This window comes from Eucalyptus grandis, chromosome 11 (genome assembly GCF_016545825.1).
Source record: "Eucalyptus grandis isolate ANBG69807.140 chromosome 11, ASM1654582v1, whole genome shotgun sequence".
Taxonomy (NCBI): domain Eukaryota; kingdom Viridiplantae; phylum Streptophyta; class Magnoliopsida; order Myrtales; family Myrtaceae; genus Eucalyptus; species Eucalyptus grandis.
In genome coordinates, this window is record NC_052622.1 from 38,020,478 (window position 1) to 38,036,309 (window position 15,832).

The 15,832-nt window shown below is 39.3% G+C and overlaps 1 protein-coding gene across 1 annotated transcript; it reads left to right on the plus strand.

The window, feature by feature from the left end:
• Positions 1 to 6,111: 6,111 nt before the first annotated feature.
• On the plus strand, positions 6,112 to 7,693 carry LOC104446171 (transcription factor MYC2). The gene has a single exon (XM_010060068.3). It carries the CDS (start codon positions 6,149 to 6,151, stop codon positions 7,499 to 7,501), a length of 1,353 nt encoding a protein of 450 aa, XP_010058370.1. The 5' UTR covers positions 6,112 to 6,148; the 3' UTR covers positions 7,502 to 7,693.
• The last annotated feature ends 8,139 nt before the right edge of the window (positions 7,694 to 15,832 follow it).

Sequence of the window (15,832 nt, forward strand, 5' to 3'; positions counted from 1 at the left end):
GGGTGACGGGGATCGGCTATGGTGGCTGGCTGAGCGAATCAAAGGCGACGCCTGCACATCGGGCCCAGCCTGGCTGGGGTTCACCGGACTGGATCGCAAACCGGTCCGGGCTCGGGTTGTCAAACCCAATCCAGTCCAGACCCGGACCCCGGGTCGGACCCAACCCAGATATCCAACCTGGTTCGTTTTTATAATATTATAATAAAAATAAAAAAATTCAGAAACTCAAAAAATAAGTTATTTTCCCAAAAAATAAGAAAAATAAAAAATATCTCATATTTTCTCAAAAAGTCCAAAGAAAAATGATTTACATTTTCCCTAAAAAAAAAAAAAAGGACCAAAAAGTCTAAAAATCCCTTTTATGTCAAAAAAAAAATGCTTTTCTTCCAAAAAGCATGGAAAACTCTTTAAAAAATCCAAAAATCCTTAAGATTTAATCAATATTAGGTACCAAAAGGGCATTAGTAATTAATTAGTGTAATCAAGTCCTCCAACCTAGTTTCTCTAATTGCACAGGAGCAAATATTCATTTCCTTCCATATTTCGCTTGGGTTTCTAATCAACCTACTCCAAATTAATTAATGGCGACTTTTATTTAGAATTAACTTACTAATTAAAAAAATTGAATTATTAAATCGTGAATTGATAAACTTTGGAAAGTTCGAGTTAAGCCTAATAGACCTAGCCAAATCATTAGCCATCGCCAACGCCTGCACCTAATCAGGCACCCAAGAAAAAGAGGTCGTGACACATCATGATCAAACTATGCCAATCGTTTAATGTTATGCAAGTTTCCAATGGAATGGAACACATAGTTTAGCTGCTGTATCAAAAGAAGAATAATTTCTTATAAAATAAACATTTCTCCATTTTTATTTTAGGCTTTTCTTGGCTCTCCTAGTTCAGTTTCTGATTCTTGTGCTACTATTCTTGATTCGCCGGGGGAACCGAAAACCGACAATTCCTAAAATAATGGAATTTGGAATTGGACCGAGGGCATTGAAACCTGGAGCCAAACTGATTATATACTGAAACCACACTCATCCCTAAAATCTCACCTATTGGTGGTTGTTAGTCCGGCAAAATAAACATAAGCATGATATAAGTCATCCCATTGTAAAGCTCAGCATGCATTGTTTTTCTCTCTCTTTACTTAATTTGTTTGATATTTGATAGAACATAGTACACTTGGTATTGTTAGTTTATTCCTGCATATATCAAGGCACATCTTGCATGTATTAAGCTTAACATGTTATATTCCACCAAAATTTGTTTAGTTTTTATAAGTCAACTTATTCACCTCCATCTAGGTTGCATTATTAGTCACAATATATCGGGCATTCATGAGAAAGAAGATGTACAAAACAAGCACAATTAAAACTTGAAGAAGATTCTAATTGGGGACTATGCTTTACAAGCACTCATAATGCAACAATAAGTGATGGAGTACGGTTGATAATGTGGATAAGAGGCTGATCATAGAGGATGATCCTTCGCACTTTGGGTGTGCATGTTTTTCAAAGGAGACAGTCACGCGACATGACCCACTATTAAAATGATTCTTTGTGGCTGATTAAGTTCTCCATTGATATAACTTATAAATGTTATTCATTATCTTTTTAACAAATATAGTTTTGACACTGTTGAGGCACGAGTTTTGAAGGTCTACGGTTGTTGATTCATGGACTATACTCTCTGTAATCTGCACCAGGAAGAGCAAAAGAAGTTCTCTCAGCATCTGTCCTCGGGGATCTCTTCAATGCTTAGAAGGAAACAAGAGAAAGTTCGGATCTTAAGAGAGGATAAGAAATACCTTAATGAGGGTTTATATCTGGATGTATACAGAGATGCCTTGCACTTGGCCAGAGGACCTCACAATGAGCTTGCTTATTGCTAGAATGAGCATCGCATATTTTAGTTTATTTATCTATTTAAGGATTATAGCCTGAGTAAAGATTGAGCCATGTTAGTTGTATTCTACCTATTATGGATTTAATTTTTCGTATCATAATTCTTCCAAGCTCACCTTTCAACACTATCAATTAAGTAGACTCAATGGTCAGTTGGTCAATTTAATCTCAAATTTTTATATAAAAAACCAGTTACATGGAAAACCCATGCATATATTGGAGACGCATTAGGATCAGACAACCCTATAGATTAACGAAATCATAATTTACGATAGTCAAGATCTTTGACGAGGAAACAATGAATCTCTAACTTTTGAAATTTAGATTAAAAAAAAAATAACTGTGGAGTACTTCACAAATCTCTAGTCTCCCATCTTACAACGATCTAAACTATACAAACGGATCGAAATCTTTACACGTCTATCTCATTCCTTTTACTTATTTAATCTTTTTCACTAAATGCAACACGTGTGCTCTTTTTCTAATAAACATTTGAGACAATAGGTCCATTAAGTTTTCAGTCAGATATTGAATATTGAAATTCTCGTCAATAGTTGGTCTTTCCCCACGTGATCAGTTCAGATTTTCTCCTTTTTTGCTGTTCAGTTTCCCTCTCCGTCCATTCTATGAGGGGCATCTATTCCGACACTCCATTTTCCATCAAAGGAGCTTTGTTGTGCTTCTAGATTTTAGAATCCAAATTTATAGGGGAAATTTCTTCCGTCTCTTAACTTTTCTCTCATCCGTCTGGCATTTGAGTCAAAATTTGTACAAGGAAGTTGACAATTTTAAATTTTACAGTGTGAAATCTAACGTCAAAAGTCGTGAATTAACCAAACATTGACCAAACGAACTGGGCGAGTAACACACAGCATGATGGTACTCACGGGTTCCCGCAGATCTTCCTTTCTTGCACCGCTTAGGACGGCATATAAGATTTCAATTGAACGCAACTTTGCTAATTTAGAATATATGCTACGATTATTTATAGCTTAGTATTTTGTTTCGTTTAGAAAAATTGGGAAACACTGATCTAAAAGAAGTCCTGGCAAAAAATAATAGTTAGATTATTTAGATGGAGGAGGGGAGAGGAAAGAGGAAAGAGGAAAGAGGAAAGACGATATCATAAAATCTACAGTTTCTCTCGTTTGTTTTGACATAAATTTTTCCATCTAAATTTGCATCGCCCATTTTTCCTCCTTTTCCGAAGATTCCATAATTTTTTTTTCCAAATGTAAAAAAAGTGAGAAAGGGTGATTAATCGATAATTCTCCTCAAGTATTGCTATATGATCTTCATATTTTGGATCGTAATATTCAATTTGAGTTATAAGTAATTCTCATTTTGAGCGAGCTTATGATCGCCACATTGCTAGATGCGATTTGGAGTAAAGGAAGAGTGATCTTTACGTTTGATACACAAGCTAAATCTATATCACATACAAATTAGGATTTCCCAAAATTGAGGAGCAATTTAGAAATTGAATATGTGACCAAGATAGCTCAAATCACTTGAAAGTAAGTCTCAATGAACTTGTCCAACCATCTTAGTGTCATAACTAATACTCTTTTTGAGCGAGCTCATTGTCACCTGCATTACTAGATGCAATTGAAATAAATGAGTCTACTCTTTACATATGATACACAATGAATTTACTTCACAAGTGAACTGGGAATTTAAAAAATTGAGGAGCAATTTGGGGATTCGAATCTATGACTAAGATGGCTCAAATCAACTAGAAGTCTCAACCAATTCGACCAATAATTTGGGTGTCCTAAAATAACATAATATAACTGTTGGTACTCAGACTGGAAAGATAAGATCCGAAAGGAAACGCAACGTGAGAAACGACGAGAACTTACGTGGGGCTGGGTCCCACTACAACTATTATTGGTCCCAAAGAGTAAAAACCTGCGAGAGGGGTCACCCTCAATCACAGTTCCGACACGTGGGCTGTCACATCCTAGTCTCGTGACGAAGAGGATTAGCCTCCATCTCTTGAATTTCCCGCACGTTGATTCAATAACCTAGTAACTGCAATTAGAGCACGTCAACTATTATCACGTGAACGATATTGCTGGTTTTCATCCAATGTCAACTCGATCTTCAGGTTGAGCCCATCGATTTTACGTGGAAGAAACCAAAACCCAAAACTCTCGAAGTCGATTGGCTTAAGGAAAATATGATCGGAAGAAGAAATTATTACAAGAGATGAAATTGAAAAGATTTGATGGGATGGGAACGATATCATTTCAAAAGCAAATTACACGAAACAAGCGCATGCGATGCATCATCATCAGGGTGAAGGAGATAGGTTCATTTCCACATGTTTAAACCATTGAGCTTTTGGGAAAGCGCAGTTCGTATTCCACCAAAAGAAAACAATAACCTCTGTCCTATAAGCTCTCGGTACAATTATTGAAACGTGGGTACTGGTTTGGGGGCGCGTGGGGGGTGGTAGTTGTGTGGGATGGGGACTTAGAGCAAGCTGGAATAAACGATCGCGACGAAATTTTTACCGTGTTGAATCGCTCCTCAAATCATCCCGATCCTACTAAATCTTGAACAATTTTCAGTTTCGATTTACAGGATTGGATTGAGATCCTGTTCTCTAGAGCGAGCTAGGGATTTACTTAGTGGGCAATTTGAAACTTCTAATCGCATGTACCATATGTCATCAAAATCAGCCTTCTCCTCTTTCAAAAAGCTTGAGATTGCTTATGTAGTCTAGTAAAAACGTAGCGAAAAAATCAATTATAGACATACATTTTCTTATGACATCCACTGTTATTTCAAAGATAATCTAGCTTCTTATTTATGACTGTTATGAATTTTAGATATTCAGGATCATGTGTTTTCTCACTTTTGAGACTTTCCGTTTGAAAATGATACATGCTTGAAGTAGACAATTTTGATTGCAATTTAGGATATGGTCGGTTTGAAGATTTCCTTTGTTCAAAGGTACCATGGTAGGTTGAGATTAAACAATTTGCTAAATTGGATATAATTCCTAACACCATCCAAAATTGGACGGAAGTAAACGGTCACAGGCTTTGTTTTCATTTATCCTTAGTTGGACGAATTTCCTTTAATAAAGCTTTTGATCGGTGGATTACAAAATATACTAACACGCAAGCTTAGTTAAATTATGAATGGGGATGATGTCCATATTCAGAGCCCACTATTTAGAACGCTAGATTAGATGATCCTCCGATTCCAGATGGAGAAAAAGATAACCCTTTTACCCTGAGCAAGCATGCATACATACTCAAACATCCATATACTTGTGCGTGCCGAAGTTTGAACAACGTGACAAAGCACTCTGTCTCTGACAACTACAACAGCAAAAAGTTCAAAGAAATTAAGTACACATTCGCACGATGAACAAATTGAAACATGCATACTTGTTGAAAGATGCATTTAGTTATTTAGTTCATTTTTGTACAGCCTGCATTGAAATTTCATGATTCAATTATAGAGATCAATTTCCAAGAGAAGAGTCGAGATAAAGCGATACGGATAAGTTGCAGCCCCAACACACATAACTACTTACCATATTTAGCGCTCAAGGAAGGGGACTCCATATCCTTTTTTTTATTTCATGCTCGGCAAGGAATTAAAATTGGGATTTGAGTCCATTATAATATGATTCCTAAAAAAATATGGAATTGCAAGTATTACCTGACAAAACCTACTATCAGGATTCGAAAAGCATTATCTTTTAATTTTACGACAAAGATCTCAGGTTAAAGAGAATTTGATGAATCGAAAAAACTAGTACGAGTAAACGTCCGCAAAGAAAAAATAATAATAATAAACATATAACTTCAGTGTTTTTTAGTCGTCGTCGTGATCGTCATCAGCACTGCTTTGCTTTTTGGCAGCATCAGTCTGACTACGGGGAATCTCTCTCTCTCTCTCTCTCTCTACTATAATGCAGCAGTCTAATGTCAAGTCTTGAGGATGACCCACCTGATTAAACATCAACTTCTAGCCCATCACCTCACTTGTTATATCGGTATTATGGATCCATTTTATTATCCCTATATTTAGAGTTCCTGCAAAGTGAATTAAGATTGGCGTACAAATTTGTATAGTAAACAGTAGATCGTACCGTATTAAATATGAATGTAAAAGCTACGACCATCCACATCCTACGATATGCCACTTAGGTAGAGCTCCGCCCTAACTTCTTATAAAAGGGAGAAATCCTGATCTAGCTTAATAACTTGCTACTCATGGAAGAACTAACATCTTGTGCTTCCTCCTCCTCAGTTGTCCCCAAATATCATAAAGCCCCGCCCACTCTCCAGCAACTCGTCCACTTGATCCTGCAAACCCGAACCGAGGGATGGGTTTACTCCATCTTTTGGCAGCCTTCAAGAGACGAACATGGCGGTCTCGTCCTCACGTGGGGCGACGGCCATTTCCGAGGAACTACAAAAGACCCGTCCGCATCTAAACCCAGCCCCAAAAGGGTGCTCGAAGAAGCCCAATTCCTGGATGGTAAGCTCTCTCATGGCAGCGACAACGGCGACCCTGAATGGTACTACATATTCTCGGTCACGAGGTCGTATTCATCTGAAGATGGCATTCTAGGAAGAGCATTTCGCTCAGGAGGTCACGTTTGGCTGAGCGGTGAAGACCGCCCTGAGCTGGAGATGTATGAGCATGATGAGCGGGTCAAAGAAGCAAGAATGTATGGAATTAAGAGCATAGTGTGCATATCAGTCCCTAATGGTTCCGGAGTTCTTGAATTGGGCTCCGCAGAGATCATTAGAGAAGATTGGAGCTTAGTTCATTTAGCCAAGAACCTCTTCCCTTCTCATTTCTCGAGCCTTCGAGTCGATCCTCGTGGAGAGAACCAACCCAACGATGCCAGGGAAGAAGCGGCCCTCGTCGGTGTCAGCAGGCGTCCACTCTCTAAACCTGCGGGCTTGGCATGTCATAACATATCTACGAAGAAGGGAATGAAGACAATAATCGACGACGACGATAAAGAATCCTCGTTGTCGCCATCGCCGTCTGGCCCGTTGAGCCACGTGGAGGCAGAGCGGCAGCGAAGGGATAAGATGAACCAGCGGTTCTACGCACTCCGTTCCGTCGTCCCCAATGTGTCGAGGATGGACAAGGCGTCCCTCCTTGCTGATGCCGTCGACTACATCAAAGAACTCCGGTCCCGGATCGACGCATTGGAGTCCAAGCTCGTCAAGTCTGAGCCACCGTCTCCAAAGCGCCACAAGAGTAAAAGGGCTGTCGCTGACGGGACTGAAACAACGTCGCTGTCGAGCAAGAACAGCTCGACAATGGTCGCGAGGACGTTGGCCATCCCGGGGCCGAGAGAGATGACGGTGGAGGTGACGGTGGTGGGGCGGGAGGCGGTGGTCCGGGTTTGGAGCCCGAATCTGGAGCACCCGTGCGCGAGGTTGATGGACGTGCTTAAGGAATTGGGGTTGGTGGTCCAACACGCGAGCATGTCGTGTGTGAAGGGGATGATGCTGCAGGACGTGGTGATCAGGACTCCGGTCGAATGCTTGGTCAGCGACGAGTCCATTAGAGATGCCATCCGGGGTAAGCTAGGCGAGGTGTGAATTTTCTGTATCCATTTGTATTAAGGCATGGTTATTGAAGCAATCTCCATTATGGCCAAAAGACCATATCAGCTCATTCTCTTGGGGAGAATCTTTCAATAAGACCCAGTTAATTCTTGACGTTGTGATTTCCCACTCACGAGGAAAACATCACAAATATGTTTTTCTAATGATGCTCTGGTTTGCAAAGTACTCTATTTATGTCGTGAACGGTAACAGTACAACTCTACTAACAATTTTCATCCTCATCTCCAAAGAATGAAAGCATTCAATTGTGGAATTACTCAACAATGAAGCGCCAATTCGATTCGATTTTCGTATTTTAACACCGATTCAGACTAATTACTTAGTTAATTAAAGGTGGCATATGGGTCATCTTTTTGCTAAACAATTTAAATGACTCTGGCTCAACCAACCCAAACCCAGCCACAGAATCTATCCAGAAACAGAACAGAACAAATGCTAAACAAATCTTAAAAAATAAATGAATGATAAATAAAAGACATCTGTCGTCGTTGCCATTGCGCCACTGCTCCTCCTATCGTCGCCGCTCTCTCTGTTGATTGCTGACGTCATTGGTCCTCCTCGTTCGAACCACGCAGTCATCGATGTCCAATGGCTCACGTCACTTACATATGGAGCACCAGAAATCGAGAATCGAGAAGTGGTGAAGAGTTTGAGCTTGAGGAGCGACTCCCATGAACATGTAAAGATCTTCTGCATTGCCAAGGCTCGTGTATTTACTAGACATCATTGGGAACAGATCCTTTAATTGACAGCAGCGTTGCGTGATTACTCCGTCCATCGCGCGACATGAGAGAGAGAGAGAGAGAGATGTACGCATGATCAAAGAGATGAAGATGGTTTGTTGCCGGCAAGACCATCGTTGTTGAAGGGGCACCGTCGATAGCGGTTCTCTTTTTTTTTTGGTTCTTCACCCTTTCTCCATCTCTTCTTGGATATGACAATTCTCTGTATCTTTTTATTTTTCTTCTGCTAAAAAAGTTTTGGGGCTGAAATGGATTAACAATGGGTAAGTTTTAGACCCACTTTAATCTGTTTTTAAATTTCTAAACAACCCATATCTCACCTAGCCCGTTGAATCTGAGTGAAAAAAAAGAGGGTAATGAACCCATTTTGCCTGCTCTACTTAGTTTGCGTAAATTAATGGTAAAGTAGGATTGCATTATTCGTAAGATTATGGAACTAATTCATTCATTCGAACAATTTTAGAATAGAATAGTACTATTTGCACATATCGTACGAAGTCGGCTATAAACATAAAAAATTTATTTCAAAAACTTATTCCTGCTGATTGAAATGTTTTTCCAGTCTGTTAAATTAGGCATGGTGCATGCGAAGCACAACCCATCCACATGAGTTCCAGTTTAAAAAAATGGTTGAAAAGATTGATGTTGTAAGAGCATCAACTACGCTTTCAGTTCTGTCCTTGTTTTGTTGAATTGAGTGTAAATTGAGGGGCTAAGCGTCAAGGATAAACGCGAGGCTCGTTTGAAAATCTGTGACGAAAAAAGTATAGTCTACCCATGCGCGATTGACGCATAAATATTCGTACGTGTCGTGTTCATGGTGATACTATAACTTTTTTTTTTTTTTGGTAAAGATAAGAATATATTGAGGAATAGCCAATTATACAAAAATCCGGCGTAAAAAACTTTCACTCATAATGCAAACAGGTAGAATGAGTGGAAGGGGATTGGAATAAAAGAAACATAAAACAGCCGAAAACAATCGGCAGAACCAAAAACACCACGCCACCAAAGCAACAAAAAATATTATAACTTTTTTTGTTTGTAATTACTGAAACAATCTCTCTCTCTCTCTTCTCTCTAAAAATGGAATATCCCCTTGCTGATACTGCGCAATCACCATTTAGTTGTAGTAGTGCTTGCACACACACACCCAAAAAAATAAAAAGTTAAAAACACACACAAGATTGGTGCAGTTAGGTGAGAATATTGAGAGATTTCCAGTTTAAAAACTGGAGATTATTCATTTGAATCTTATTAATTGCATGTAAATTCTTCTATGTTAGGACCATCTACAAAGTTCAAAAGTATAAGTGCAACCAATTCGTAAGACTTTTAGGATGTTTCATATATTCTTAAATAATTAGGTCTCCATACTAGCATCCTTAGATTATTACCAAAAAAAAAAAAAAAAAACTGTCAATAATTTGAGAGACTCATCAATAGTTCCTTTTTATAATTAGGAATAGTCAAAATTAGCATGATATTAAAAACTGTCAAAATGCTTAGAACTAAACTAGTTAAATTGAAAATTTTATCATTAAATTAATGCCTCCATCATATAATAAATTTAGGATATTTTGGATAATTTTTTTAAAATATGCTGATCTGTAACCTTCTAGTAACCATCTTCACGAGTTGATATGTCTGGGCATTTGCGATGACGTCTAGAATAGGGAATATAAGGGCATGACCACGCTTGGTGCACGTGGCCAAAGCACAAACCGTTCTAGAAATTTTGCCAGATAGTGCCTCCCCTTTCGTAAGTTCCAAAAAGTCGGGATCTCCCCTGGTCACCTTTCATTTGATGCCACGCACCTGTCGATCATCGCAAGCTTTTCGTGCATGCATCGGCCATTTTCATTGAATGAATCCAAAGTCCTGATCGCCAGCACTCGCCTTATCCTTTCGCTAAGTCAATTATTACGTACGATGAATCGTGTGATGGGATTACGATATCATCATCGCATGGTGTGAAATGCTAGACGAGGGCGAGGAAATATGTGGTGTCAACATGATTGGGACCGACGATTTTCGTTCGGAATTAAAATCTCTTATTAAAGATCGATTCTGAAAAATTAAAATTGAAATCTATCTATTAATTTTATAAATTCACCCAAAAATTGGATCATTATAAAACTAATCCTCAATCCCAAAAACTTGTTCAGCCTTACATTTGAGTTGAATTGTGAGCCACTGATTTGATTAAAGATTGAAAATTATAAGGCAAAATAAATAGAGAATACTCATTAGTTAAAAACTTAATTTCTTTGAAAGTTATGATGTGATCTTCTTAAGATTTCTAGAATTAGAAACATGTTGAGAATTAGAAACATTAATCGTTTTATTCATCTTTTTCAACGTCAACCTAATTAAATCATGAGAATGACCAAAAAGAGACCTAATTATAGTTTCAAAATGAGCCATTGGCTTTTATGGACATCTCCAATCAATTATTTCATTTCTCTATATTTGTTTATATTATTTTGATTGAGAAAATAAGTAAATAAATTATTAAAATGAATTGAAAATCGGATTGTACTCACCAATTTCATTAAATTGGAACCGAGAATCAAATCAACTCTCATGAGAACCGTTGATTGCAGTCTGATCAGGTCCGATTCGGATGGGTCGAGCGATTTCCGATTTTTTTGTATATCCCTACTATGAAGCACACAAGACATTTTCGGTTGTGGATGTGAAAATCCCAACCATTTGATATGTTCCCTAGTTGTCCAACCCTAGAAAAACAGCCTTTATGCTTATTATTTAGAGTAATGATGTGTAGTCCCTTTTTTTTTTTCTGGTCGAAATGCGTAGTCCTTTCATTTTCCTTTTCCCCCCACCTTCTTTGACTATTCTAACGTCCTCTATTGCCAAGAAACCATCAGGAAATCAAAGCTCCATGCTCCAAAAATAGCATGTGAGGCACATGGACGGACATCTTCAATCCGAGTCGACTGTTTTTTCCTGTCTAATCACGAAAGAAAGTATCTCGTCCTTTCATGCATTTTCACACATGCAAGCGTTTCCATTTCTTTGTTTGCGTCCCTCAATGGTTTGGTTTGATGGCGGCGGCTCATATCGATTTGCAATTGGAGTTCGTCCGCATTGATGTGATGACGATAAGCTTTGGAGAATCTGGAGCGCTGTTATGATATCATGGACAAGATCTGGGCCGCGAACGTGGACATGATCTGGTCATTTAAAATGTCAACAAAGACGGCGGGACCGTAACCTTCTTACATAGATTGTCAAAGATGCTGATTTTCACACCAGGTTAAAACATCGAGTTGATCCCGATTTTCTACCTCCACGATTCAAGATTTGTCATGTGCCCCACGATGGAAGTAGTCACATTGTGGCGTGACGTCAAATTATGCATTATGAAAGTGCCGTACGGGTTCAGTTGACTTGGGCCCTTTTACGCATTGTGCTCAGCCTAAACCCGCCCAGTCCTGTCCATTAATCGGGTTTGAGTTTAGGCATAATTTTTGTGTATTTTTTTTTTTTTATGACCGAGGAATTGTCAGAAATCCCTAAGAGTTTAGGCATAGTTTCTCTCAAAAAGTCACGAGAAAAGAGCTCACAGTATCAAGTACAATTATTGCCGGCAGAAAAAGAAATTAAAAAAAAATCGATTTCTCGAAAGAAATAAGGTGGGTACAATTCATTTAACCCTGACATGAGGGCTCCCCACAGTACAAACGCAATAATGGGAAGCACCGCCACCATTAACCCAGAGTCTGACTGACTCAATGATGGCACGAAACTGACGCCCCTAAAATTGACATCCCTTCCAACTCTTTCAGGATTTGTCACCCTTAGGGGGTCGTGCTTCTGGCCTAAAGAAGAAAGTGGGTCGGGTTGGTTTTAAACATGGCTTAATGAGAATTGACTTGGGCCAAGGGCTCATGATGGTATGTTGATCTCTGGTGGTCGCCAATTTTCCTCCTCTAGATTGGAATTTAGGATCCATTCCTCCGAAAGATAACTGCTCTCGAAAAATTATTCCCCAAATTTTCGATATTCAAATGATGAAAAACTAACTGATTTATGAAAACGTTTTTGGTGAACTGAATAACAAGTTCAAATCGGAAGAAAATAACTCCTCATTTTGATAAGATGAAAATCACTTTTCCTAAATCACTATATACATCAAAACTAACTATTTTTCTTGAAAATAATTTCCATGGAAGATATCTTCCTATATTATGAAGTTTTCAGTAAAACACTAGGGTGTGTTTGTTTTGGGGAAAATTTCATGATAAAGAAAAAAGCTTTTTGGGAAATCATTTTTCAAGAAAATATTTTCACCAATTCTTAGGTTGTGGAATTCATTTTCTTAAACATGCAAGTTTTCTTTGGCTATAAATGGTTTTATGTTGACTAATTATTTTCAGCAAACCAAACGTATAAAATTTCAAAAGCGAAAATTCTTTCACAAACAAAATCATAACATTTCTTATTTTGTTGAGACATACATTTGTGGCTTGTGTAGATCAAAATCCGTTGCTTTCAATGGGGATTCATTCTCTCTATGCTTTTGAATATGCGTTTGTTAATTTATCTTATGGTTTAATTGTAATGTAATTTGAGTGCTTTGGATATGCAAATTGATTAAAAGTAGGGCTATCAAATTGGTCATGGATCAGGTTTGGATTGAGTCAAAATTGTTTGACCCAAATCCACTATTTAAGTCGTTTTAGCGTATTTATATGTAGTAGGAATTTGATGACACATACCCGACTCAACCTATATCCGATCAATAGATTCAATACTCAACTGGGCACATTAATTAAAATACTTTCATATTAAATCCAACATATGAAAATTAGTATCCACCTAGTTAAGCCACTCAAGCTCTTCTTTTGTGTATATTATTTGGATAAAATTGCTATTTTGACTATAAAATGCTAAAGTAAGTATTTTGTAGTGAATTTATATAATTACGGCAAAAAAGATACACTCCAAAGCTAACAAAAGAAATTTACAAAATTAATAAAAATAAAAATAAAAATAACAAAAGAAAAAAGAAAAAGAAAAAAATAAGCTATCTTGGTTATTTTAATAAGGGTGAAGGGGAGCCTATCTAGTGAGCCTACCAAGACTTCTCTAAACTGAGAATAGCCTAAGGAGTCTATCAATTTATCATACAAGGTGAAGAGAGAATAACAAAAGTAGGTTCAATTTGGGTAAACGAGAACCCATTTAACATTTATATATTTTTGAATTTTTCCATTCTAAGTTCATTTATAACTCATTTGCCGAACATAATTAACTTAATCTATTAAATATGGGTTAAAATGAGTTTGGCTGGTTGTTGCGACCTACCCCTCGGGGGAGGAAATAAGTTTAGGGGCATTGCCTAAAAGACGGGCCTATGGTCCATAATTAGGCTTGGGCTCTCCTGCGAAATCCTTCACAATACTCCAATGTTGCACGAGGTATGCCATACCTAGCATGACATTGGAGTATTGTGAAAGATTTTGCAATAAGGAGTCACCACTAACTATATGGGGGCTAGAAACCAAGTGAAGTATGGTAGTGTACCTCATTTCCTATGCAACTAGAGAATTTAGGGTCGGAGATTTGATTACACTAATTAACCAATTAGTACATTTCTAGTATCTAATCTTGTTCATATTAAAAGAAAATATTTTTTTTTTTAGATAGTTTTGATTGATTTTATACCTATCCACTAACATGTAAGGTGATCATGCGGGTGCACAATTATTAAAATAATAATTATAGCTATCAAAATCCTAATTGTAGTAAAATTGAGCACGTGTAATTAAACAATCACAAACGTAATTAATATGTAATTTAAACATGCGATATAATCAATATACGAGCAAATAAATGCCTAATTACATTAAGAATGCAAGACAATTTCCAACTAAATCCTACATTTATTAGATTTTGGAATATTTTTTTTCATCCAAGCCGGGTTCGGTCCGGTCCGACCCGACCTAGGTTTGACCCATTCGGGGCGAGTCGAGTCAAACTCACCGGGTCCGAACCGGTTGGGGTGAGCCAGATACTCACCCAAGAGGACCAAGCCCAACCAAGGGTGGTCGAGCCTTTGCCTGATTTGGGAATTAGGCCCAACCGACGGGCCCAACCCCTTTCTTTGTAGAAGAGAAAGGTCCCTCTCACAGACCCATGCAAAGAAGGCCGAGTGGGCCAGATCTGTAATCTGGCCTAGCCCGGCTTGCACCTCTGTCCAACGACTGATCAGCCGCGACGGGAAGGATAGGGATGGCGGGATGCTCGAGTGGCTTTCGAGAGGGAAGGAGGCGGTGGCTAGTGTTGGACAGGCGGCTCGTTGGGGCAGCAAGGGGTCAGTCAAGGGTGGTGCTCTATCAGACCGCGACCCCTGCTCTGTGACTACCCGGTCACGACAGGGAAGGTGGGGATGGCGAATGGCACGAGAGGCGCCTGACTAGGGCACAACGATTGTGCTTTGGGCTAGGCAGGGGCATAGCTTGGCTTCCAACCAGACCACAACGCCACTCCGGTGTCTAATCATCCTGGCCGGGGATTAAATGACAAAGTTGAGCATGGGCTTTTGTTGGGCATTACATCATATAGGTGGAGGGCATTCCGGGAAACGGGGGCTTCGAGCTCAGCTGAGGCCCAAGTGCAAGTTAAGACCGCCGAGGACGCATGCCAAAGCAACAGAGATTGCAATGGGAGACAGGTGGTGGCCGGAGCTCGCTCGAAAGAGTCAAGGTGAGCTTTGGCTAATTAGATTTCACCACATGCACACTAAGCGCTCAACAAAATGCCTACCTAAAGCTCCGAAGGAAATGGCGGCAATCGGCGTTAGACAGGCAGCTCTCTGATGATGGCAAGGCATCTCGAAGGCTCTCGACTCCTTGGCTTCCCTCTCCACCAACTCTTGTTTCACTTCCTCCCTCTATGTTCTCTCTCGATCAGCCCTCTCTCCTCTCTCCCTACGTTCTCTTCTCTCTCTCTGGTTTCTCTTCTCTTCCCCTGCCTTCTCTTCTCTTCCATCTCTCCTCTTGCTTTGCTCTCCCATCTCTCCCATCTCTTGCTCTATTGCTATCTTGTCTACTGTAGGTTCCGCGTGTGAAGACAGGCAGAAGGAGGAAGACAGTTGGGGTGTGGGTCGGGCCGGAGGAAGAGAGAAGTTGGGCCGGGCTGCGGACGCGCAAGAGAGGAAAAGGGAGGGGCAGGTTGGGCTGAGGCCGGATTTGGCCCAACTTGGCCCCTTTAGTGTGTTTCTTTTCTCTCTTTTTTTTTTGTTTGTTTTTTTTTTGTTTAAAAATATGTGTCAACAGTTCCCACTCTTTAAATGTGGCCTCAAAGAAGTTGTATTCAAAAAAAAAAAAGACACCTAAATTATTTCGGTGGTAGAGAGACCCTAGGTGCATAGGCTCGCACTAGGTCGAGCTATGGAAGCACGTTGTGTCCATAAGTGGAAGAAATACCTTGAGCTATAAAAGCACGTCGTGTCATAAGAGTAGAGAGAGACCTCGGGTTACAAAAGCACGCCGTGTCATAGGAAAGAGAGATTCAGGGCGATAGAAGCACA

What these genes read in the sequence shown, in the direction of transcription:
- LOC104446171 (XM_010060068.3), top strand. Translation starts at nt 6,149, where the DNA reads ATGGAAGAACTAACATCTTGTGCTTCCTCCTCCTCAGTTGTCCCCAAA.